At 41.5% G+C, this 25,723-nt stretch overlaps 4 protein-coding genes across 4 annotated transcripts; 2 read left to right on the top strand and 2 right to left on the bottom strand.

The window, feature by feature from the left end:
* The first annotated feature begins 152 nt into the window (after positions 1–152).
* Positions 153–2,487, top strand: LOC106654580 (ankyrin-3-like). Its single transcript, XM_014374504.1, has 2 exons — positions 153–323; positions 412–2,487. Exons 1-2 carry the CDS (start codon positions 153–155, stop codon positions 2,485–2,487), a joined length of 2,247 nt encoding a protein of 748 aa, XP_014229990.1.
* Positions 2,488–7,463: 4,976 nt separating this feature from the next.
* On the bottom strand, positions 7,464–8,568 carry LOC106654579. Its single transcript, XM_014374503.2, has 2 exons — positions 8,359–8,568; positions 7,464–8,270 (listed from the first exon to the last, which is right to left on the bottom strand). The coding sequence occupies exons 1-2, from the start codon at positions 8,446–8,448 to the stop codon at positions 7,464–7,466; spliced, it is 897 nt and encodes a 298-aa protein (XP_014229989.1). The 5' UTR covers positions 8,449–8,568.
* Positions 8,569–10,465: 1,897 nt separating this feature from the next.
* On the bottom strand, positions 10,466–13,713 carry LOC106654961 (zinc finger protein 585A-like). Its single transcript, XM_014375131.2, has 3 exons — positions 13,554–13,713; positions 13,359–13,470; positions 10,466–13,286 (listed from the first exon to the last, which is right to left on the bottom strand). The coding sequence occupies exons 1-3, from the start codon at positions 13,586–13,588 to the stop codon at positions 11,658–11,660; spliced, it is 1,776 nt and encodes a 591-aa protein (XP_014230617.1). The 5' UTR covers positions 13,589–13,713; the 3' UTR covers positions 10,466–11,657.
* Positions 13,714–23,982: 10,269 nt separating this feature from the next.
* On the top strand, positions 23,983–25,610 carry LOC106654578. Its single transcript, XM_023459145.1, has 2 exons — positions 23,983–24,522; positions 24,690–25,610. The coding sequence occupies exons 1-2, from the start codon at positions 24,081–24,083 to the stop codon at positions 25,532–25,534; spliced, it is 1,287 nt and encodes a 428-aa protein (XP_023314913.1). The 5' UTR covers positions 23,983–24,080; the 3' UTR covers positions 25,535–25,610.
* Positions 25,611–25,723: the final 113 nt, after the last annotated feature.

The following is a 25,723-nucleotide window of genomic DNA, read 5'->3' as shown; positions in this document are numbered from 1 at the left end:
TAGTTTCGAGCCTCGTATTTTTCAAATTCTCTCGATCGAGGATTGTCAGTAGACGTTACGACGTCGGAGCGTAAACAACATCGGCTACAGCAAGTAATTAAGCGTGAACAATATCGCTCCGTCCATAAGTGATTGCCATTAGAAGTTATAAAATGTCTATTGACTCTGACGACGACAGAAGTTACGAGTACGATAATTTTGGAAAAGTCAAATCTATACCAAACTGTGGTTCCTGGCACGAGTTATGGCCAACTCGTAGTGAAGAAGACCGGCATTATACGATAAAATGTAAGATAGAGTCAGGCTTGGTAGATCCGAACTCGGTCAACGAGGACGGCGGTCCACTTTGGCACTACATCTGTCGGAGTCTCGGCGACGTCGTTATTTTCTCTGCGTTTCGAACAATATCAGCCGGTGCAAATCGACGCCCGGGACAATTTCGGCCGGACGGCGTTGCACTTGGCCGTTTACAACGATCTCGAGGAGATTACGGAATTTTTACTGGATCGCGACGCAAATCCGAACTTGGCCAACGACAAAGGAGAGACTCCGCTGCACGTCATTTGCCGCATCGACAAGTACGACTCGGATCGCTGGCTATTCGATCAGCCGTACACTGTATACAATCCCCTCTACGTACATCAGAGACAGTGCACCGAACGACAAAGACGTATGATCGAGTTGTTGCTGAGTCTAGGCGCCAATCCGAACGCGCCCGACGCGAACGGATTTACACCTTTGCACGTCGTTTGCCAGAAAAAATGTGACGATGATTACGTAAGGATGTTGAATACGAAAGAAATTCCGAACGTGGCTTTGTACCGCAACCACCAGAGCGTGATCGAATCGATGCTGAGGCGAGGCGCAGATCCGACCGTGGCCAATGCCGAAGGATCGACGCCTCTGCACTTTATTTGCAAAGGATACGGCGACAATTTTCAGTTGGCCGAGACGTTGTTCGAGCGTTGCGACCAAAGGTATCGGCCGTTTCTGCGGGTCGACGCTGGAGACGCCATGGGCGAGACGCCGCTGCACTTGGCCCTGCGCGAATCCAACGATCAGCTGGTCCAGTGGCTGCTGCGGAGAGGAGCCAATAGGACTTTGACCAATTCGAAAGGAGAGACTCCGCTGCACGTCGTTTGCCAGAGACACTTTGAATCTGTCGGCTTGGCGAGGCGGATAATGTTGATCAGGAACGACGACGACGACAGACATCCACGAGTACAGATCGACGCCCGGGATAACTCGAACAATGCAGCGCTGCACTTTGCTGCGAGCCAAGGCCACTCACATTTGGTCGATTTTCTGTTGGCAGAAGGCGGCGCCGATCCGAATCTGGCCAACGATAAAGGAGAGACTCCTCTGCACGTTCTTTGCCAGAAAAAATGCGACGACGCTGACGAAAGGGAAATCACGCTCGAATTACGCCACCACCAAGGAGCGGCTGAATCGTTGCTGAGGCGAGGCGCAGATCCGAGCGTGGCCAATGCCGAAGGATCGACGCCTCTGCACGTGCTTTGCAAAGGACACGGCGACAATCTTCGGTTGGCCGAGACGTTGTTCGAGCTTTGCGACCAAAGGTATCGGCCGTTGCTGCGGGTCGACGCTCGAGACGGTAACGGCGAGACGCCGCTGCACTTGGCCACGAATCGGTCGGGCAACAATCAGTTGGTCGGATTTCTGTCGAGAAGAGGTGCCGATAAGAACGCAGCCAACGATCAAGGAGAGACTCCTCTGCACAATATTTGCCGAAGAGGAGATATCCAAATGCTGCAGATATTCTTCGATGTCAAGCAAGAAGTCAACGAGGTGGTGGCGGTCGATGCCGTGGACAGGACGGGCCGGACACCGCTGCAGTGGGCCGTGGCGAACTTCAGGACCGACCTGATCGACGCGCTCTTGGATCGTGGCGCCGATCTGTCCAGCTTCGTTTTTCCCGACCAGGCTCATTTCTACGAGAGATTTGCCGCGGACGTCGCGTCTAAAATGGAACTAGCCTCTGGCATTATGATGGTGGTGGAACATCTCGAGGACAAAGGATTCGACTTGGAACGAAGCCAAGCCCTGACGATAATGGAACTCTTCGCCGAGTACGGATTGTTCGATAAATCGACGACTATTGAAATATTCTTAAATAACGAGGATTTTGTGTGCCTCGTGAAAGAGGAAATGATAAAACCGAACTTGTCGCTCCACGACCTGATCCAGCTTCGGCCCGAAGAGGCGGCAAAACAGCTCACGTATAAGGATTACTTCGAGCTAGTGCGCTCGAGAGGTTTGGGCAGGATTTTTGCCTTTTACAGAAAGGTTTGCTTCGCGCATCTGCGCGAGAAACTGTCGAAAAAATTTTTCCGGGCGTGGGCCCTGTATCCTTTCCAGAAATTGATACACTATCGTCTGCCAGAAGAGATCTGTAAAATCATTATCGAGACGCTGGCGAACGAAGATTTATATCATATTTGCTTGGCGGCTGAAAGGTTAGACTGATAAGGACTCGAATGGTGAAAGTAATGTAAAAGTGGTAGGATATTCGATTGGCAGCTACATGTCAAAGCTAATGAGCGTATTTGTAGTACTTTTTAATGTCTCCGGTGTTAACGAATGTATGAGTACATTTTTCATGTAATTAAAATCAATAAATTAAAAAAAAATTGAATACTTTGCAACACGAATACTACGATGACACGTCTAAGGATTTATTCTTTTCAATAAATAAATTAAATACTAACATCTTCCACTGCTTGCATTATAAATTATCTACAGTACCTCACAATTTATTGCCATAGATCAATTAGTGTATCGACTTCTGATCACTCATTACCATAAATCAACTAATACACGAATTGTCTCTTTTACCATGACCACTCTTATCATATATCATTAATTTTTTTTTTTTTTTTATTATTAAACAATTATAAAACAAATTAAAATCAAAATATGTAGACTTCTTCTAAGAAATCAATACACAAATAATTATAATCATCACAAATATTATTTTGGTAGATAGAAGGAACGATCGATATTCAATAATCAGTTAAATAAACTTCAAATAAATCCGATCTCTTTCTTACTTCGCGGACTAGTAAATTAAACAATTGACCAATGTCACAGAACGAACAATTTTTCATTAATTTTTTTCTTATACTTTGCCAGCTAGATTCCTACAGTATATATGCCTTTATGGGAGTTCACGATGCAGTCGCACGGATAGACTATATTCCTGCCTAATTCACAAGGTGAAACGTACCCACGCGACTTTTGAACTTTATCAAAAAAGTTAATCAAAAACTGCTGTTGCTGCTGCTGCTGCTGCACTTTCATTAGATCTGGCTGGCTCTCGCTCTCTGCTTGCAACCATAGCCGGATGAGATTGATCCTTCTCTCATAGCTCCCAGGCTGCTCGCGCCGAGTTTTTAAATTATAATTTTGTTTCCACGCGCACGCACGACGCGCTTCGATCGCGCAGCAAATAATATACGTCCTGCATATATACATATACATTTAATACGACGCGACGAGCCAAGATCCTTTTCTCTCTTCCTCCGACGCTCGATTTCCTTCGGGGTTCGAAAGAGAGAGAGCTGCATATCGTGCGTGTGTGTGTGCAGCAGGTCGTTGCATATAGGTCCTTACGCTTGGAGACGACGCACGTATAGCCGAGCGCACGATAATTAGCCAATATCGGCATATTATTATTGTTAATGCTCGAGTGACGGAAAGGGACGGAATCTCGTTAGGGTGGGCGGAGGAATCGATCTTCTCTCTATCCCCCGAGACAGACGCGTCTCTTTTCGCATCAATCTCATGCGGCTTGGTGCATATAACGCAGATTAATCTTTCTCTCCTTTTCCTCATATACTCCGTTCTGTCGATCTATCCTGGGCTTTTTTTCATATTTGGCCAATAATTACAGGGCCGTGCGCGACTCTGATATTGCACACGCAGGTAGACATACACACACACACACACACACACACACACACACACACACACGCGAGAGTAAGAGAGAGTTTAATGTGGCTTTCGCACGATTCTAATATTTCCCGTATATAAATTATGCCGGCAATTAAAAGGAGGAAAAAGAGGAGGAGCCCTCGTATCGATGAATGGAAAGAGAGAGAAGAGAGAGAGAGAGAGAGAGAAAAAAAAGGCAACCGTATAACGTCGCGTCGCACTCGTTTCTATGAAGAGAAGAGACGACGAGAGAAGAGAAGGAAGAAGATGCAGCGGGCCCGCGTTGCCGCCGCCGTCGCCGCCGCTTTAACGTGTTGTTTTTATATATAGCCAACTATTATACGAGGCCGCGCAGCGTCGCTCATATGCACCTCGCTCTCGCTCGCTCGCTCGGCTTGTAAAGAGCTCCTCTCGCAGAATCGATTAATACTCGCGCGCGCACGGCGCACATGATGAGATTCAACTCTCCGAAAAGTTATTGGTTTATATAAAAATATATATAAGGACGGGTTGTAATATTATTGGGTGGCATAGCACGCGCGAGAAGACCTTTATACGCACGACACTCGCGCCGATTGCGTACACACACACACGACTTTTTCGGCTAAAACGAATTTTTTGATTGGAAATTTTTTTTTTTTTCGTCCTTTCGTGCGGGCAGCAGCAGCAGCAGCACTGCTCTTTATAAGGCCCTCTTAACGATGAATTAATACAAATCATTACGAGAGTATACATCGAAGACTGTCCTGCGCGAGGTTCGAAAACTTAATTAAAAAATAAGGCGATCGTGCGTGTGCTGTGCTCTTGCTCGTACATCTTGTACACAACTATTGACGAAGAAAATCAATCTACCGAGAGAGTCCAGTTTCGAGGGCCGAAGAAAAAAAAGGTTAATTTATTTTCTCGTTCGCGAGGTATACGCAATTAATACCGAGCAAGTGCTTTGAATAAATTTACCCGAGATTTCGAAAAAGTACCCCAAAATTCGTATACTACCGAAGACACATTTGTCATTAGTTACGGTCGTAAAATTGCACGTATTTCGCGATTTCGTAAGAACTCGATTAGCATAATAAGAGGGAAAAAAATATACGTACAAGTATACGAGCAGCAGAAAAAAAGGATCGGAGTTTTATTTCGTACACGTTATTCGCTGGTTTTTGCGAAAATAAAACAATAAGAATAATAGGGCCCCGCGCGCGCGGCTGTATGTATATAATGCGGCCTCGGTGCTGCATCGCATTAAGAGAAATACAAACTTTCGCTTGACAGTAGTGGCTGTGCAGTGCACAGGACACGGCGGTGCACGCGAGAGAGCGAGCCAGACGGCGTGGCGTGTATAATACCCTTTCTCTCTCTCTCTCTCTCTCTCTCTCGTCCTCTCTGCCTCGCGTCTCTTCTTGGCAAAGGAGAAGTTTGCGCTAACCAGCCTCTCTCTCTCTCTTGCTGTTTCCCTCCTTCTACCTATATATGTATATATCGCAGGCTCGAGAGAGCTTTGTACACCAGCACACAAAAAGTTACAACAGCAGCAGCAGCAGCAGCAGCGGATCGGTAGTGCTGCAGCAGTTGTGTGCATCTCTCTCTCTCTCTCTCTCTCTCTCTCTCTCTTTACAGCAATATCTGCGCGATACAGCCTCGGGAGAGATTAAAAAGTTAATGGGGGGGCGTTCTGCAGGGGGGCGTTCTCCTCTCTTTCTCGCTCGCTCGCTCGCTGCAGCGATTTATGGGCGCTCCGGCCCAATACGGCGATCGGTATATATACGTATGTACGATTCTCGCGCCACAGAGAGAGAGAGAGAGCCACGGACAAAAGGTATGAAAAATGTCTATACGTGTGTACGTACGTGCGCATATGCACGTACGTATATAATATATAAAGAGAAAAACAGAGAGGTCAGATCGTAGCTCTGCTCTCGGTGTAGCTCTCTGCTGCGCTGCGAGCTTGCTTATAGGCCGCAGCCAAGGGGGTGGTAGGCCGTGCACAACCGCACGTGTATATAGTATACACGCGCATGTATAAGTGCCTTTATTAAACGAGTCAAAGTGAGAAAGAGCTTGTACACTACTACTAAGCCAGCCTGCAGTCGAGATAACGAGGAACTGCTCGCGCGCGCGCGCCAACGGACAGCTCAAGTGTGATATTCTTTTTCCCGCCTTCTCTCCTTCATGCGCTGCGAGCTCCGTAGAGAGAGAGAGAGAGCTGGCGCGAATTTGCTAACGGATTTGCGCCCTCGTCGACGTAAATTAACGACTCGCCAAGGGCGTATCGACACTCCGGCCGCGATCTACCTTTCTCCGCCCTCCCCGCGCGCACGAGCAACCTCTGTGGACGATCATCTCTGCGCGCAATATACTCCATAGTTATATTCCTGTGCGATGCTCGAACACGTGTATAAATATGCTTACACGTATCGTATATATGCAATTATCTATTATGTGTCGATGATGATAGGGGGGGAGAGATGCAGAAAAATCTTGAGCTTCGAACGAAACATTTTCTTCCCTAAAAAGTATGTTGACTTTTTTCGAGAGTTACGCCGAGAGACAAGTTTGCTTTGAGTCATGATCAAGAATTCATGATTTGGAAATGATTACTTTGATAGAATAGTAGGAAAATTTTACCAAGGATGGCATAATGAGCTGGATCTCATTGACCATGCGTCAAAGTATTCTTTCATCGTTGTACCACACATATGATGATTTTCAATACCTTGCTGTAAAATTGAACGCTAAATCTTTTCTTTTGGTACTTGTGAAAGATCTTAATCTACTTAGTCTTTCTTTCATATTGAAATTAGAGAAAAATGTTACACATACATTGAATTATAATCAATAGGTCTATAAAGTGTTTGAGATGGAAATTTTCAACATATTTATAGGCCATTCCATGTCAAACATGGCTGTCAAAAAAATTTCATCTAGATTGAGTACGTACTTTCAAAGAGTACATTAAGAAGTACAGAATCTGACAGCATTCCTTTGGATGCTAGTAAATTGTGGTTTTAGACAGTATGATGAAATCAATTTGATGGAAAATTTTAGTATAGAAAACATTTTTCAATATTATCTTATTCGATGAACACAAAAAACTCAGTTTTTTTACTTTCATCAAAACTTCTGATAAATTAAGCGGTTCCAGGTTGTGAATTTGAATTTTGATAACAAATGTAAACTACTTGTCAAATTTTACATTTAAAATTATTGTTTTAACATTTTTCCACTGTCATCTCAAAAAACCATAATGCCACTTAAACATAAAAATCCAACTTTGAGTCGAATCTACCCATACTGCTTAAATTTGACAATTTTCAATTGTGATGTACTCTACAAGAGTAAACACTTAGAATTCACAGTTGACACAATATAATCTTTATACATTCTTAGATTCAAGAATAATTCAAGTTAAGCTTTTAACTGCAAAATACTGAATTAATATTTTTACTTGGTCAGTGATTTTTATTTTATTAGTTTTTAGAAAATTTTTTATTTGCAAAATAAAGCAATTATCATTTGGCACATCCAAAGTTTAAAAAAGATTTACATAAGTCACATGGATCATGTTTTAAATTTTTATATAAATTAATGCTTATTGAACCATATCTAATAGAGCAATTGAATGTTAATTTGCACAAGCGACACTCATAAAATCCAATACCATTGTGGTTAAGATAGATATGTTTTTGCACATGATAATGAGATTTATAATTTATTTTACACTGGTAACACTCAAAGCGCTTATATGTACAGTTTTCAATAACTGGCTTTTCACAATGAGCTTTCAATTCGCCAGTATCCTCAATTTTGACAACAATTTTTGATTCTGTTTGTCCACATACACCAACTCCAATATTCTCATCAATTAAGTTTTTAACTTCTTCAGATGTTTGCCCAGACTCAGAATTATCAACACTTACACTGTCTTGAATATTCTCATTTGTAAATTTCTTGACTACTTCTTGAAATGTTCTCTCTGGCACAGAATTATCAACAATTACACTATCATGAATATTCTCATTTATAAATGTTTTGACTTCTTCTTGAGACGTTTTCTCTGGCTCAAAATTATCAACACTTACACTATCTTGAATATTCTCATTTGTTAATGTTTTGACTTCTTCTTCAGATGTTTGCGCTGGCTCAAAATTATCAAAAATTTTGATCAAATTCTTTCGAACTCTAATCCTGGGCACAGCATTGAAAATGCGAGATGTAATTTTGAGCTTGGCCGTTTGAGTATCAACCTTATTTATACATTTGTCATTGTCCGACAGGCTGATTGCAGAAAATTTTCCATTTTTAGGATTCCAAAGAACCTTTAATGAAAGATAATGGTCAATGATACAACAACACAACAATCAAAACAATGGCGGCGTGCAGAATAATTCAAGTAGATCAACTCACAAATTCTTCGTACAGCAAGATCTTGTTTTCACTGTCGTCAGAAGACGAGGTAGCACGATTCACCGGTACATCACTAAGCCCGTTTTGCATTCTGAGCTATAATTATTATTTGATAAAATTGAGAATCCACGACGCAACACGAGTATCGAAAACGGAACGGACTGTAACTCGGCACGAGCCGTTGTTGTGAGTCTCGTCAGCTTGACTATGCGTGCCGGCCGCCGAGCACTGATAATAAACAGAGTCCGTCGCAGCAGACTATGTTTAGTGTATTCACGTGTGGGACGAATTCTTACACTCGATTGCTACAAGATCGAGAGGGTATGAGGCAACTAATGAAAACAAACAATTGTAACGTACGCAACGATAAGAGTGTATTTCTTTGCGCGTTGAAATTCATGAAAATAGTGCGTTCTCTGTTTAAAAATGTGAATATCGCGTTGATGCATCGAAATCCTTCACGATATCATTGGGAATAGAAAATTGAATTTTGAAAGGAATGAAATAATTTACCAATTGCTGTGGCGAATATTCATCGGGCGTCGACGATGCATCTTTTTCTGCGCGATCACTAATTTAACGGTAATTCGCTAATCATCACTGCCACTTGTTACAACCGACACTCATTTTACACTTCGAGTAATATTAAAGTCGGGTAATGACACGGACAATCGACATTTTTATTTCAAGTGGCTAATCGAAATATCTAAATCGTCGTCAATCGGCGTTCCGATAGGTTATGCACCGAACCGCCACTTTGATTCTCGTTCGTCGCGAAAAGCCGTTGACTCGCTCATCAAAGCTACTCGATTTTATTATTAAAAAATTCACTCAAATTAACACTACACACACACACACACACACACACACTTTAAAACACTATCACAATCGGCCGCGAGTCTAAAAACACTACGAGTTTATTGCACTTCCATGCCGGCCGGCGACGCTTCGTCTCACTGTAACCGCCCCGCGTTTTTCGCGAAGATAAACGGTTGCATTTAATCCGCGATACAGACAGAATGTCGCGGCCCATTATCGCGGATGCCTCTAATAAACACTTTGCCACTCGGCTCGTCCACAACGGCCATTCAGATGTCTGTAACGGTCGGCCGAGCTGTATAGTGGACGCCGAACGAGAGGCAGTAACATTCGAACGCCTCGATAGCTGCGTCTCGTGCGTTAAAATGTTTAAATTTTTGCAACTCGACGTTCGGGTGTGTGTGATCAATCGTTTTTCGTGGAGTTTCGTGTGTGCAACGTGAGTGCAATAACCTATCGAGTTCAATCGAGTGCGTCGTTTTCTTCTACGAATTCGTGCAGTGGAATACCAGTTTCAAAAAAGTAGTTTGGCTGCGGTCGAAAAAATCTCGAAGAATTCGGAAGCTCGAGCAGCCCTCGTAGCAGGTAATGCATATGCACACATTATATACGCAGAGAGATACTACATCTTGCGTAATCAAGCCGCGATAAGACGTTATACAGTATTATAGCAGCTCTGCGGCCAATGTCTGTGTGCAAGTTCGTGTGTGTGCTCCATATAATGATTAATTTAGCGAGGCTCGCGCGCCGCACACACGCCATTGCAGCAGCAGCAGCAGCAGCAGTAGTGGTAGTAGTAGTAGTAGTAGGTAGCTAATGCCTACGGCCTGATAAATTACCGATAAGCGCACGGGCCGGCTAGCGTTAGATTAGCCTCCGAGATAATGCCGCTGCCGCCCCCACACATACACACACGCATGCATGCATATAGAGGCGCCGGTTTAGAGTTGCGCCGCCGCGTCGTTTGTAGGACACGCGATTCGTCCAGCGGCAGCAGCCGTTGAGCCCGTGTTAAAGCATTATCGCTCGGTTCTTCCTGCGTATAAGTTATTTTCTTCGTTTTTTTTTTTTTTTTATACTTTTTGTTTCGTTTCACCTATATCATTACGCCGCTGTGTATAAACTCGGTTGGTTTTTGTGAAATGTTTAGAAAACAAGTGTCGCTTCAAGATTGCGTACCGTAGCGCGCCAAAGGGTTAAATTCTTATGATTTCTATATCATCGTTCGAGGGATTTGGAAATTATTCAAGATATAAACGATTGTCGAATTTTCAATTGTATTTTTTTATTTGCTAAGTATCGATCTTTCTGCAATTTATTATCAGATGATTCAAAAATACGATAGGCTTTTTAAACACAAGCAGTTTCGCAAAGTGATGCTGAGAATTGTATGCTTTTTTCTCGTCTATCAAATTTATGGTGTGCCCCTTTCGATGAGGAAAATCAAGTATTGTAAAATTAGCAGGAATTGAAAGAGTTGAAATTATAATAAGCATACAATTAAATTTAAATAAAAGATTGTATTGCTGTGTTCTATGAATGGTTTTACTCGCATTCATTATTATTTTATGTATTTATACGTAAACTGAAAATATTTAGAGCAATTTTGTACAATAATTTAATTTTTTTGATAAACTTCAACGTTGTTTTAGCATAATCGCAGATAACATAATTTTAGAGGATTTCATGACATAATTAAAAATACAAATTTATAAATTAATCTTATTAGTAAATACATCAGATTGTAAAACGCTAGTTTGAATTTACATTTTCTTCTTTTATAAGGTTTTCATGCGTGATTGGTGCGCCATATCGATATGTTTCTTGAGATTTCTCTTTTGTCCGAATTTTTTGCCGCACGTCTCGCATGCATATGTGATATTATTATGCGCCGATTTTACGTGACTATTGAGATCACCTCGTCGCTTAAATACATTTCCGCATACATCACATGAGTAAGTGATGCCCTTATGTATCGAATCAGTATGAGTTTTCAGAATATCCTTTCGCTTGAATGTCTTACCATTTGCGTCGCATTTGTAAGGCTTTTTACCATTATACACAGAGCCAATATGTCGTTTTAGATCACTACTTTTTGAAAATTTCTTTTCACGTACATCGCAGTTGTGAAGTTTTCGATTATTATGCACCGCATCAATGTGAGCTCTCACAGAGTATTTACGTATAAATGCCTTTCCGCATGCATCGCATGGGTAGGTGGCGTTATTATGCACCGAATCGATATAAATTTTCAAAACATCCTTTCGCGAGAACTTCTTGCCACACACGTCACATTCGTTACTTTTTTGACTATTATGTACCGAATCGATGTGAGTTTTTAAATTTATTTTATAGGAAAACGTCTTTCTGCAAAAATCGCACGGGTAGGTGATGCTATTATGCGTGGAATCAATATGATTTTTCAAAACATCCTTTCGCGAGAACTTCTTGCCACACACGTCACATTCGTAACTTTTTATTCAGTTATGTATCGAATCGATATGATTTTTCAGAACAAACTTTCGCGAAAACTTCTTGCCACACACGTCACATTCGTAACTTTTTGTTCTATTATGTACCGAATTGATGTGAGTTTTCAAATTACATTTTTGGGAAAATGTCTTTCCGCAAAAATCGCACGGGTAGGTGATGCCATTATGCGTGGAATCAATATGATTTTTCAAAACATCCTTTCGCGAGAACTTCTTGCCACACACGTCACATTCGTAACTTTTTGTTCTATTATGCACCGAAACTATGTGGGTTTGAAGATTACTCTTTCGAGAGAACGTCTTTCCGCAGATATCGCATGTCGAAGTTTTACCATTATGTATCGCTTCAATATGTCTCTTGAGAGAACTTTTAAATAAGAATGACTTTTCACATAAGTCACAGCCATGAGTGATTTTATGGTGCACTGAGTCGATGTGATTTTTAAGAATGCTCTTACGTCTGAATGACTTTCCACATTTGTCACAACTATGGGTGACTTTGAGATGTACCGAGTCGATATGGAATTTGAGACCTTTTTGTTGTTTGAATGACTTTCCACATGTATCACAAGAATGGGTGATTTTACCATTATGCACTGAGTTGATGTGGATTTGGAGATTACCCTTGTAAGAGAACGTCTTTCCGCAGATATCGCATGTCCGAGTTTTACCATTATGTATCGCTTCAATATGTTTTTTGAGAGAATCTTTAAGTGAGAATGACTTTTCACATAAGTCACAGGTATGAATAATTTTCTGATGCACCGATTCGATGTGTATTTTAAGAATGCTCTTACGTCTGAATGACTTTCCACATTTGTCACAACTATGGGTAACTTTAAGATGCACCGAGTCGATATGGAATTTGAGACCTTCCCGTTGTCTGAATGCCTTTCCACATATAGCACAGGCATGAGTGATCTTATTATGTTTTGAATCAATGTGGGTTTGAAGATTGCCCTTTTGCGAGAACTTCTTGCCACACACGTCACATTCGTAACTTTTCGTTCTATTATGCACTGAATCGATGTGGGTTTGGAGATTATTCTTTTGAGAGAACGTCTTTCCGCAGATATGGCATGTCGGAGTTTTACCATTATGTATCGCTTCAATATGTTTCTTGAGATAACTTTTATGTGAGAATGACTTTCCACATACTTCACAGACATGAGTGATTTTATGGTGCATCGAGTCGATGTGAACTTTGAGGTTTCTCTTATGTGCGAATGCCTTTCCACATGTGTCACAAGGATATGTGATTTTATTATTCGGCATATCAATATGTTTTTGGAGTTTATGATTATAATCCACATTTTTTACAACTGTTTTTCTTTTCTTTCGCTCGCTGAGTTCACAGTTTGAGTTCATATTAAATTGATTGGCGTCGTCCACAAACGATTCTTTTTTTACTGCATCTAAAGCTTCTAATTTAATTTTGTTTTGAGTTTGATGTTCGTTACTATTTTCAATAGCCGCCAAGTGATCTTCAGAACAATTTTCAATTTTCGTAACAGCTAATAAATCCAAGCTCGGCTTCATGTCTTTACATTCCAACTCGATCGCCAACTCATCAAGTTCACTTTCGTGATTATTGTCAAATTTTTGAAGCACATGAATCTGTATAAAATATAATTTATGCGAAATTGTTCATTGATAAATAATCTATAATGTAGCAATCATTATACTTACTTGATTTTCTTGCTGATGTTTGAGGAATTGAAAATTGTTGACATCAAGTGTATTGTCAATTATATTATAATCATTTTCAATGATTGAGATGTCAGAAGGTTCTTCTTTTACTCTGAAATAATTTTAAAATTGAGTATCTGTTGAGTATTACGCTATGTCATTTTTCTAAGTTCATTCTCATAAAATGAAATTTACCTTACGGCACAGTTGAAGATAGCTCTTGATTCCATCTTTCTTGTTTAGAATTTGATCAACGACTAATATTTTGGTAATAATGTTACACATCAAACAGACTAGGCATTTAATGTTATAGTATTTACAAATAATGATACGAAAGCTCAATCGAAACAATGTAAGCCAAGAAGTAAGCCATTATAAATTATTGCTCTCTTGTCTAACTAACAATAAATATTTACCTGTAAACGATATTTTATATCAAAGAAATGTGAAATGAAAAAAAGTCTCACGATATGTGAAACGTGCTGAGAAAGAGCTTGTAATAAAAAAAAACTGATGACAGGAATCTTTTGAATTTTTAAAACTTACTGGTAAATATTTATGAGAAATTATGATTAATACTTGAAAATGTTCATTTTAATGTGTTGCGGTAAAACCTCCGTTCTAGTATGGGAGATCATTGCATTAATAAGTTAATTCAGTTACTTTACACCCTTACAATCAAAAATCAACCCAATCAATGGTTAAATTGAATTCTACTTTAAACAGTTCACACAGCGTTGCACGTGATTTTCTTTTGGAAAAATTTTCTTTCCCGTTACGTGGGTTGAAAACGCGAGCACACAGAGGGCCACACGATTTTCAATTTTTGATACCGTGCATACGTATAATACCCGCACGTAAACACGCTTTATCTTTTCATTTCTCTGACAACTGTAGTATGGGTTTATCGTTTTATATACATACACTACCACTCTTTATTTCCAGTCGGGCGAAACTTTCCAAGCCGCTGCAATCCGTCGAACAACGGAGTGAGAGAGAGAGACCTGTGTGTGTCTGTGTCTGTGTCTGTGTCTGTGTATATGTACCACCAGTAGGTTCTCTCTCTCTCTCTCTCTCTCAACATCTGTCAGAAGCAAAAGATTTTCACAAGTGGTATGACACAGAACAAAAACAATCGAGCAAAAACGGGCGAGATAACGTCCGCAGCAGGATCCAGCGACGATACGGGATCTCTCGTACAAAACGTTACAGTGTATTATACGTTTTACAAACCGTACATTGGAATTCGTGGACGACGTGGGCCGACGGGGGGAGGGATGAGCTTTTTTTTCTGAAAATTTTCCGCCGTCGTGGGCTAAAAATCGCGATCCCTTCTTGTTTTTTCTTTCAATTTTTCTCCAGCACTCGACGAAATTCACTTGGTTCGACGTGCCCCGTGTGACGAGAGAATGGAATATAGGTGTACACCTATACATAGGCTGCTCTACATAGGCGATGCGGCAAGAGGTAAAGTTTTGCCGATGCAAAGTACTGCACACACATCTATACCTATATCGTATACACACGTAAAGGAAAGTAGTCAGATGGAAGGGTGCAGATACATTTCGCATGATGGCTCGGGCTCTCCTCTCTTCTCCACACTCGGGGGCCTTTTATTCACTGGTCTCTGCGTAATGGATGCTCGAAAGATTACCCCGCGCGCGCTTGGCGTAGTGTGCGGCTCGTTAATTGACAAGCAGCAGCAGAAGCTTCAGCCTCTCTACTCCCCGGCACATTGAATAGCCGAGAGAGTCAGTCGTCGACGACGACGACTTTTCCCTTTCCTTCACTCTCTCTCTCTCTCTCTCTTTCTCTGTGTACGGGCGCATATAAGCACAAGAGAGGACGACGACGACGACGAGCGTTAAAACGTATCACCAGAAGCTATCGGCCCGAGAGCCGCGTTCGTTCACGCTGATTTTCAATGGTATAAGCTCGACTCGACTCGCTCGTCGTCGTCTCTCTGTGTGTTGCCACAATATACACGAGTAAAAACCGGCCGCGTGTGAAGTTTGCTGTTACCGCTCGGACGCGCGCTTTTTCTTTGTCCCCCGCGGCAACAGCAGCAACAGCAGCAGCAGCAGCGAAGACAAGAGGTTGTCATTGGTTTTTCGCTAACTTTTCGAGTGTCAATAGTTTCGCGCGACTTTTATCACTCACACACACACGGCCTTTCATTTCTCTGGACGTACGTGCATGTTTTATGGAGAAAAACTTTTTTTTTTATATAAAATTCATAGGCAAGCCGCCGGTCAACCTTCATTTATATTTAAATGAAAAGTTTATACGGGGATGACGCGGAGAACCGAGGGAAAAAATATGTACACGTACACGTGTCACTAAAAATATCGCAACGAGCGTACAATGGCGGGAGTTTGTAAATATTTTTTAGTTTTTAATATATAAATACAGGGAAACTTTTGAGCGTATTATGCTTCGGGGTGCAGTTGAATTGAATAGAGAAAAAAAATATCGTCGGCGTGAAATTGACGTTATTCGCGTGAAATTCGTCGCGCGCATTAACACGAATCATTAAATGTATAAATGTCGTTTTTGTGGATAACGAATTTCGAGTTGTTATATAACTCGCGATGTCTCGATGAGCCGTGTCATTACGGTCCAAAGACCTCCAGAGAATAATGGCCGCAGCCGCAAGACAGCGCGAGATCTGTCGCGTCTCGCTTCGGACGTGTATACGCATTATTCAATTATACACGATGATCGTTTTTACACACGCCCCCTCGTATAAACAGAAAAAAATGTTAGCGAACGCGAGGAAAAAAGTTCCACAGACGGGGGGGGAGGGAGCATAATGAATGTAATATACTCTTGTGTATACGATCGCTCGAGACAACACGATCATAACTGGAGCGTCAAAACCTCGAGCTTTCGCGATCTCGTATACGTATAGGAATGAAGACGCCAACGAGCGCGAGTATACGAAGAAGCCGCGCCGCGCTGTGTTGATTGGCCGTATATAGCGCTGAGGCTCCTAAGCTGCCACACGGCTTATTTAAACTCTTATCAGCTCGCGACTATCTTCGTGCATTATATCGCTCTTGCTGTATGTGTATAGCGTTAAAGGCGCTACTCTCGTGACTCATCTCGCCATATTTTTTTTTTTTTAATATAATACGCGAGCAGTTCCGAGCGCTCGCATGGCGTATAAAATTAATCAACTGTAATGACAAGCTGTATTTTCTCGAGCTCTCGTGTATGGCGACGCGACCAGCGACGAACGATCCTACGAATACGCGCGAGTACATGCGAGTACGCGAGCGCGAGCAGTGACGATGCGAATAAGGTTTACATCGCGGGGGAATGCGTAAGAAACTTTTTTTGTCTCGTACGTATATCTATTATATGCGCGAAAAATATTTGCGTGCACTCGCGAACGACAAAAAAAAGTTTAAAATTTCGACGGTCGTCAGTTAAGAGATCATCGTCACCAGTGGACTCGCGTGTTTATAGTCGTGAACTATTCGTGGAGCCGCTGCAGATTATACTATTATAGTGCTTCGCTCACGTGTGTTTGTGTGTCATTTTGTATTTTGTACGTACATAGCTGAAAATCCATTAGCCGCGCGATAAGCATCGCCGCATTGAACGATTAACCGATTAATATTCCTCTGTATGTGTGTGTGTGTGCATACGTAAAGCGAATTCAATAGGATTGAAACGCGCGCGCGCGTGCCTCGGAGCTGAGCTTATATTTCGTTGCACTCGCGGATACACTGGCTGTATTATGCAAGGGGGTGCGAAAATGGTTCAATAGAGGAATTTTAGATCGACATTTTCGAGCGAATTGATGTTAACGAGTGAATGAATTGTATTAACGCGGAACAACGAGACTCGGTGCGATCGTAGCGAATATTTCAAGAAATTGGCAATTGTACTTCGTGTTCTACCTAACAATCTCAACTGAAATAGGGAAAAACGATGATCCGCTGATCCAATGTAAACACGTGTTTGTTGAAAGCTCTGTTTGCGCGCTGAGAGTGAAAAATTCCAGCTGGTTCGCATTAATTAATCCATGTTGCGCAAATACATTACCAATTATCGAATTTCTGCAGGAAGAAATTGGTTTGATTTTTTTTTAACACCGCGTTTTTACGAGAGATTTAAATTTAATATAAATAACTTATTTCGATATAGGAATCATTGGTATTGGATAGAAAGTAATTCAATTCGGGTTGCCAAATTGATTTGTATAAAAAATATCCATTTTTATTAATCAATTTAAATGCAACGCCTTTATTATCTGAACTATTTGATAAGAAAAATAACAGAAGGAGCGGATGAATTTTTATGGAATGTGAGACAAATATAATATTGATCAACTCAGACACTAGATGGCTGGCAGCGATATTTACATGTACTTGCAGATGAAATTGAAATAAATTCGTTTAAATCGAGGCCGCTATTCTTGGCCAATATAGGTTCGGTGATTTGTCACATGCAATAGATATGCATTTAGACGGTCCACAGTCAAAATGCTCTTTTAAATCCTTCACGGTGGCAGAATAATCGACCTGTGAATAAACAATAATCGTGAGAAATTCTGAATGAAAAAAAAAAATTATTTTAATTCCTAATTTTGTGAGTTTCCTAATACTTACGTTGCCTGCGTAGATAGATCGATCCTCCGGTCTCTCCGTCGGTGAACCCAAGTTCCTGAGTGAGAGTCGTTGACTCTACGCCGTGTGAGATTGAACGGTTAAATTCGATATCAGCCACCCTAAGTGTATGAGATGCAAATTAAAATTAAAATTATTACACGCCACCAAGAAAATAACAAATATTCTGAAATTAAAGAATGTAATGAAAAACGAGCGCATTCATCTGCAGTGCCTGCCATCTTTTGCCATTTATTGTTTACAGCGAAGTCGTGTTCCGTGTACAAGAAAATGTATATCAATACACGCACGTAGACACTCGCACACGCTACGCTGCGTTTACGTACATGCCTATGTACACGTGTACGTACAACACATCTCGCCGCGCTCAAGCTGTGCGGTGTACTTAAAATATAACAAATCGAGAAACGGTGCATTTGGGCGGTCGAGTGCGTTTACTAGAGCGTTGAAAATTGAAAATTCAAAATGGCCGCGATATTTCCGCTCGAAGGAATAGAAACAAAAAACTCATCGCGTCTCTATATACTACTGCGTTACACTGTAAGCGCTCGGTGCAGTTGCGGTCGCTCGCCGCTCGCTTGCACTCGCACACACACACGCACACACACGTACGTATCCACTGTCTGCATGTTGGGTGCATGTCCCTGTCTTTAATTTCGATCGACTCGTACTTTTACAACATAATGTATAGCGCGCGGAGCGCATCTATCATACGGCCAGCGCGTTTACGTGTAGGTACATCGAGCCGCGTGCGCACTCGGTAATTGCGTACAGCCGCGTGATTTGCCGGGCCAAACAGCGCGATTGCGTGTCGTATAGCGCCGAGTCCGGAGCGCAGTGACTCTACCGTAATATACTGCATTGTATGCCTGGTCCGACGACTTTGGGAAGGACAGCCGTTTATATTTATACACTGGACACAAATTCTGCGGGCTTTGGCGTGTCTAATACTTACGCTAAATTCAAAAATTATTATTTACTAATTTTATGCGCAAGCTGTAGATCGCCGTGCTGTTATTTACTTTTGCGCTGATAGCTCAAAGATTTTATGGAAATTCAATCGCGATTAAATTCACTCTCCACCGCTAGATGGCGAGTGCCTTCAGCTGTAACTCTGCAAGTAGTAAAGTAAAAGAGAGAGGATATAAGCTCATACTCTCTGCATATAGATTAGGTTGGCCTCGCATACCTAATCGTCAAAAAGGTATGAGAGGCTGAGGTTAGCTGGATTCCATAGAATCGTTGAGTTAACTCATATGAATTTCCCCAAAAAATTTCCCCCTCCTTTTATTTTCATACAAAAAGGCATGAGTATCTCAGGTTATCGAGGTTCCGAAGAACCGTTGCGTTGAATTCTTTAATTTCCCCAAAAAATTTTGCCCTCCTTTTATTTTTATAGAAAAAGGCATGAGTATCTCAGGTTAGCGAGGTTCCGAAGAACCGTTTCATTGAACTTTTTTTTCTCGCATACAATTTTGCCCTCCTTTTATTTTCCTACAAAAAGGCATGAGTATCTCAGGTTAGCGAGGTTCGGAAGAACCGTTTCATTGAACTTTTTTTTCTCGCATACAATTTTGCCCTCCTTTTATTTTCCTACAAAAAGGCATGAGTATCTCAGGTTAGCGAGGTTCCGAAGAACCGTTGCGTTGAATTCTTTAATTTCCCCACAAAATTTCGCCCTCCTTTTATTTTTATACAAAAAGATATGAGTATTTCACGTTATAATTGTTTATATTATAAATATTGATAGAAGAGGTGTTACACGTAGTAAATTTACTCTCGAAATGTATTAAAAAAATTTTTTTCATTCATTTTTGCACGTTTTTAGCAATGAAAAATGTACTTGAAGAAGTGGTACAAAAAAAAAAGGATTGTGCGCCGTTGACGAAATCTCGGGAACTAATGAACCGATCCTTACGAAATATTTACCAGACATTCTTTACGACTATAGCTATTGTATGGATCGAACGATTTTCGATTTTTGCAAAATTGACAAAATGGCGGATATTTTTCCAAAAACAACAAAAAATCGCGCGTTTATTCACGAATTTCTAGCAAATAAAAATACTTAAAATCAAAATTTTGAAAAACCCTTAATTCATACAATAGCTATAGTCGTAAAGAATGTCTGGTAAAAATTTCGTAAGGATCGGTTCATTAGTTTTCGAGATTTCATCAACGTGCCGTTGAAAAACCTTGTTTAGAGAAAAACGCGATTTAAGATTTTTTTAGCATTTGAGCGCGCTGAAATGACAAAGTAAAATTCGACTAATAATACAGTTAGACCGCTTCAATCTTTATGCATTTTTAATAAGATACTTCTGTATACATATACTTTTCAAAAATGTAATAAAAAAAAAATCAATTTTTTGAAAATTCTAAAGGTAGTAGATCCCTTAGCTTGTTGTAATTTTTAATTAATTATTTTAAATGCAGATTTTTACGCTTCCTCTACTTTCATACACAATGTAATATTTGTTGAAAGTGTACCCATTGTCCAACTGCTCGATAGACTGATTGTCAGTGAAAATAAGTGGAGAAGAATCTGAAATATAAATATATTTTTGAAGCATCAAACTGCTGCTGTTCGCGTAAGTCAAAGTATATAGTTTTGAAACAATGTCACTAATTCAAATTAAATTGAAGACCTTTAATTCGAATCGAGAATACATTTTTTGCATTCCTTTCGCCTATATTTGCGCTCATATGCACACGGTCCAATACTATACGATTATTATTATTATTGCTATCATGGCACCTGCAGCTTATCAATTTTTAGGCGACGCGCTCGACTCGTTACTATACATTAATATATAGGCGAGCTTTTTTCTTATCGAACACAGAGTGCATAATACGTAGCACGCATTTTGCATAATAGCTCTCACGGACCTCCCGATAAGCTCGCGCGCCGAAATCATAATAAGAATAATTGTGAAAAGTCAAAGGACCATATGCGCTGAACTGCATACAATATAGCGTGAAAAAATTTGCACAAATGATTACGCCGAGCTCGCCGGAGTATGAAAAACACGCGTAGCGCGCACAAAACACGAACTTATCACCGGCCATTATACATTTTAATTTTAAATATATATATAGCACGTAGGGATGCATTATGTAATATACAGCAGCAGCAGCAGTGGTATGAACTCTCTCACACTGCTTCGAGTCAATTGACTGTCGAGAGGACCAAAAGGGGGGCATACATAGGCAAAAAGCTCTCTCTCTCTCTATCTCTCGCTCTCTTTTTGCCATACACGCGAAACATCGAGAGAGCGAGAGAGAGAGAGAAATCAAACGTCGACAATTCGGCTGGTCCATCCCCTATCTCGCAGCTTGCATAAAAGCTCGCGCGCGTGTGCTGCAGCTCGTATCGTAACTGCTATATGCGTTTTTCACTCTCGGCCCGGCTTGCACCGCTGCTGCCGCTGCTATATGTAACAGCACATCAGAAAGATAGAGACTCGCATGCAGCCCGCAGAGCAGCAGCCCGGCCGAATCGCAGAATTTTTCGTGGCACAAAAGCCCGCCGCTCGCACAGTCCGGAGTTCTTTGTTCGTTGGAGAATTATCAACGCGACGCACAATCGTCCTCTCTCTCTCTCTCTCTCGTTTGGTGCACAAAGAATCGGCTGCTGCTGCAGAGAGAGGCTGACTCTCTTTTCACTCGGGGGCGCGCAAATGCGAATTGCTTCGCACACAGAAAATCTCGATTCCGCGTATAAAAGCTGCGACGCTACTCTCGAAAATGCATATAGTCTCTCTCTCTCACTCCATACATCGCCTGCACAGACCGCCTATCTCGTCTCGTTATATATACGCACGTGTGTGCAGTGCACAGAGAGAGAGAGAGACTGTTCAATGAGCTTCGCGATTCTTTTCACTGAAAGCTATCGGCGCGGCAGCCTCGCGCGCGCGCGCGAATGATCTGTCTCTATATAAACCTGCACCTATATAGCAGCAGCAGCAGCAGCTGCCAACGACAAACGTATATGCGCCCCAATCGCCGTTATATATTCGTTATATATTTTCTCGCGCGATCGAGCTGCACCGAAAAATATATATATAATAATATGCGCGCGTCAATGACAGCTCGAACTAATTTTTATGCTATGCAAATTCGGCCCTAATACACGTGTATATTATGCATTATCATAAGCAACAGATGGGTGACGTGTGTACGCGCGCGAGACTCTCGAACTTGAGCAGAGCTCGCTCACGTGATCTCCCGCAGTAATTTACCTGGGCCGTGCATATCCGATTTATTCAAATGTGCGGCGTGCGGCACTCCGACTTTTTCGCTCGATCCTTTCGTTGTTGTACTCGTGTAAAGTATCTCTATAACGCGGAGCTGCGAATTCGGGGCAGGAGCATAGATCGGCCGTGTTTTTAAATCGAGAGCTTTTTAAGCTAATGCAGCGATAATGTCGAAGGAAGCGGCTCATTATACAGCTCGAGCCTTCATAGCCGTCAAATCATACAGCAATTAAGCAATTTTAATTCACGCGGCTGGCATGTATGAACGTTTGAACGCGCGTAGGGCCAAAGGCAAAAGCTCGCCAATATATGTGTGCGTGCACGCACAAGGCAAGAACTCATCTCAATCCCCTGTATATACGTAAAGCAAACTACATTATATATAAGTACCGATCGGTGCCTGCGCACAGCAGGCAAAGCAGCAGCATCAGCCACAGAAACGGCGGCAAAGAATCTCAATACGAAATACGATAAGTAGCTGGAATCCCACGCTATATATATTGTAAGCTGCAGCAGCATTTCATCTCGCGTATATATATATGTGTATACGCGAGCGAGCGAGAGCCCAAGAAGAAGAAGAAGAAGAAGAAGCGATATATACCTACGTTTACGCGGACAGTTCGCGTGAGCATTGCTCACTGCCGTGTGATACTCTTACTCCTTTTTTTCTCTCTCTGTCTTGGATTGGCTTACCCCCTCTTTCTCTCTCTATCTCTTTCTATCTCTCGTCGAGCTACCATATATATATATGTGCAATGCGAGAAAGAGAGAGAGAGAGAGAACATTATATATACACATGTGTGTGCGAAGCCGAGCATGGCCTCCTCGTGTCACGGCCTTTACAATCCTTGCTTAAAATCACTGCTTTACTCCTTGTTTTCTTTTTTGCAGACTTTTTACTCTTATTCGTTCCTCTTTTCCCCGCGAGCGCGACTTCTCTCTCTCTTTCTTCGATTCTCCTTTCGCTTCTTTCTTTCCTCCGCTTACGCCTCTCTCTCGTTCGAATACCTATAGGGTACTACGCGTGTCAATCGATCCACCGCTTTAATTGACAGGACTGCCAGGGAAGATGTTTTATTACGCGTTTGTTTAATTGCAGTGCGTCGAGCCCGAGAGGCCCGCATGTATATATATAGTTTCTCGTTTTACAATTTCTTTTATAATCCGCCGCCGGTGCTGCAAATCGAGTTTATATAGAGTGCGTATATAGCGTATGTATATCATACACTCGTGTATATATCAGCGAGCGCCGATCTGCCGATTTATTCCTCGTTTTCGATTTACGAGGCACTTTTAAGCTCCGAGTGTTCTTTTGGGCGAAAAATTACTTAATTTTTATAAATCGAAAAATTTTAATGTTTCGATTGACCAACCAAAAAGTTTCGAATGACCAACGCCCAATAACTCATACGTGTGTATTGCAGCAGCTTACACAGTTCAACGAATTAACAAAAAAAAGACGACAAAAACTCATCTTTTTTTCTGTACACATCTCCAAAGAGCATATTATACGAATGCAATGCGTCAAAAAAAGTGAGATAGAAAGGAAGGAGAGAGAAGCGCACTTTACATGCATAACCGCGTATTATGCCTTTATTCAAATTAGTTTAATTATACTACAATCCTTGTTTGAGTAATTATAAAGTAGTACATCGCCTTTCGATGGACTTCACCACGAATATTCAGAACAAAAAACGATCTTCTCATAACTTCGTGATGATACCGCTCATTATTGTTTTTCGTGTGGACTAGACCACTGAAAATTGACATAACCCTAAACAGGAAACTATAATTTTTTACACTAAGTTAATTATTTTAATAAACGTAAAATGGTCAGGAATCGTAGCAGGAGTCATAACAGGAGTCGTAATAGGAGTCGTAGCAGGAGTCGACGTCAACATCATCATTCGAGTAGACATCAGGAGAGCGGCGAGAGACGCAGATCTCGTACCCGATCTCGATCGAGGACTCGTCGGTCAAGATATAGTAGAGCTTCTTCCTATAGCAGCTACGCAAGCCGAGGCTCTAGGCGCAATCACGACAAATACAGCCGACACGATCGCTATCACGATTCTGATGAACGGAATCATCGGAGGAGCCGTCATCGCCGCGATCTTTCAACCGAGTCGGATACGTCGTCGTATACTCCCCCACGTAGCATCTCGACAGAGAGGGGGGAAATTCAACAAGATTCTTCTGCGGCTACTGCCGGTGTAAGCGGTGATCGCAATAACCTAAAACAGTCAGGAGACAGCTCGTTAAGCACGGAAGGTAAGCGGAATTACAGATCCCGTCCGGGAGGCGGGACTGATCAAATGAAGCCTAAAGATCCTGTCCGGGAGGCAGGACATTTTAGAGCTACTGCCTAAAGATTCTGTCCGAGAGGCAGGACAATTTAGAGCACACTCCAGTGTCATCAAAACCAAAATTGGTTACAGCTGCAAACGCAAGCTCGGCCCTGTCGGTGAAGCACAGTGACTGTAATGCGGCTGCTACCGGCGATCATCATCATCAGACTGCTGCTACTGCTGTTGTTGCTGCTGCGGAAATTATTGAGCTTGATGCAGATGCACTGGAGGTACTGGGCGTCGACCCATCAAAGCCACAACCAGCGAAAAATTCGCTCAGAGAAGAGCTTATAGTAAGATGGAAAAATTTAATCGTAAATGGACTAGAACATAAGTTATCTGATAGCCTTTTGGAAAAATATGAGCCCGTACCAGAGTTAAAAGCTCAAAGGCTTAACGAGGAATTTCTATGCTCGTTAAGTGAGAAACACAGGAAACGCGATTCGTATTTTGTCAACACTCAAAATACAGCGGCGTCTGCGTTGTCTGCCATAGGTATTGTCATTTCATCGCTTCTATCCGATACGTCGATCAAAAATCGAAAATCTATGCTTGAGACATTATACGATGCTGGAAGAATTGTTTCACAGCTACATTTCAATCAATTGTGCGGAAGGAAAGCTTGTATTTTTCCATTGGTAAAGAAAAACTTAAGGCACGTTTTTGAAAATTTGAAATCCGATTCGTATCTCTTTGGCAAAGACCTTGCTCTGGAGGTTAAAAAATCAATGGGAGACGCGAAGAATTTTCTCTTTATTAAAGAAAATGATTTTAGTCAACAAAAATTTAATAATAAAAAATTTAATAGCTTTCGGCCTTCGGTCAAGCGGAATACCAATTCGAAAGAATCCAAGCCATTTCGAAAGTTTCCGAATGCAAAGAACAAATTTTCAAAAACTCCGCAAGCTCCGTATCGTCAGCAACAAAGACGTTAACAGGAATTAAAACAGCCGGTCGACTTTCAAAATTCTTTGATGAGTGGCATCACTTTACGAATGATCCGTTTGTACTAAATTGTGTTAAAGGATTCAATGTTATGTTAGATTATCCTATCACTCGAACGAATTTTCATAAGGAGCGTACTAAATCGTCGACTGAGATTGTTAAGACCATTGTTGAGCTAG

This window comes from Trichogramma pretiosum, unplaced genomic scaffold, assembly GCF_000599845.2.
Source record: "Trichogramma pretiosum strain Unisexual culture from Peru unplaced genomic scaffold, Tpre_2.0 scaffold23, whole genome shotgun sequence".
Classification (NCBI taxonomy): domain Eukaryota; kingdom Metazoa; phylum Arthropoda; class Insecta; order Hymenoptera; family Trichogrammatidae; genus Trichogramma; species Trichogramma pretiosum.
This window is presented reverse-complemented; position numbering and strand designations above follow the sequence as displayed.

Bases quoted from the DNA above. Each gene is read 5' to 3' on its own strand.
- LOC106654580 (XM_014374504.1), top strand. From the start codon at position 153: ATGTCTATTGACTCTGACGACGACAGAAGTTACGAGTACGATAATTTT. The intron at 324-411 runs GTCAACGAGGAC...GAACAATATCAG, and splicing joins GCTTGGTAGATCCGAACTCG to CCGGTGCAAATCGACGCCCG.
- LOC106654579 (XM_014374503.2), bottom strand. From the start codon at position 8,448: ATGCAAAACGGGCTTAGTGATGTACCGGTGAATCGTGCTACCTCGTCT. The intron at 8,271-8,358 runs GTGAGTTGATCT...CTTTCATTAAAG, and splicing joins TCTTGCTGTACGAAGAATTT to GTTCTTTGGAATCCTAAAAA.
- LOC106654961 (XM_014375131.2), bottom strand. From the start codon at position 13,588: ATGGAATCAAGAGCTATCTTCAACTGTGCCGTAAG. The intron at 13,471-13,553 runs GTAAATTTCATT...AAATTATTTCAG, and splicing joins ATCTTCAACTGTGCCGTAAG to AGTAAAAGAAGAACCTTCTG. The intron at 13,287-13,358 runs GTAAGTATAATG...TATTTTATACAG, and splicing joins AACATCAGCAAGAAAATCAA to ATTCATGTGCTTCAAAAATT.
- LOC106654578 (XM_023459145.1), top strand. From the start codon at position 24,081: ATGGTCAGGAATCGTAGCAGGAGTCATAACAGGAGTCGTAATAGGAGT. The intron at 24,523-24,689 runs GTAAGCGGAATT...AATTGGTTACAG, and splicing joins CAGCTCGTTAAGCACGGAAG to CTGCAAACGCAAGCTCGGCC.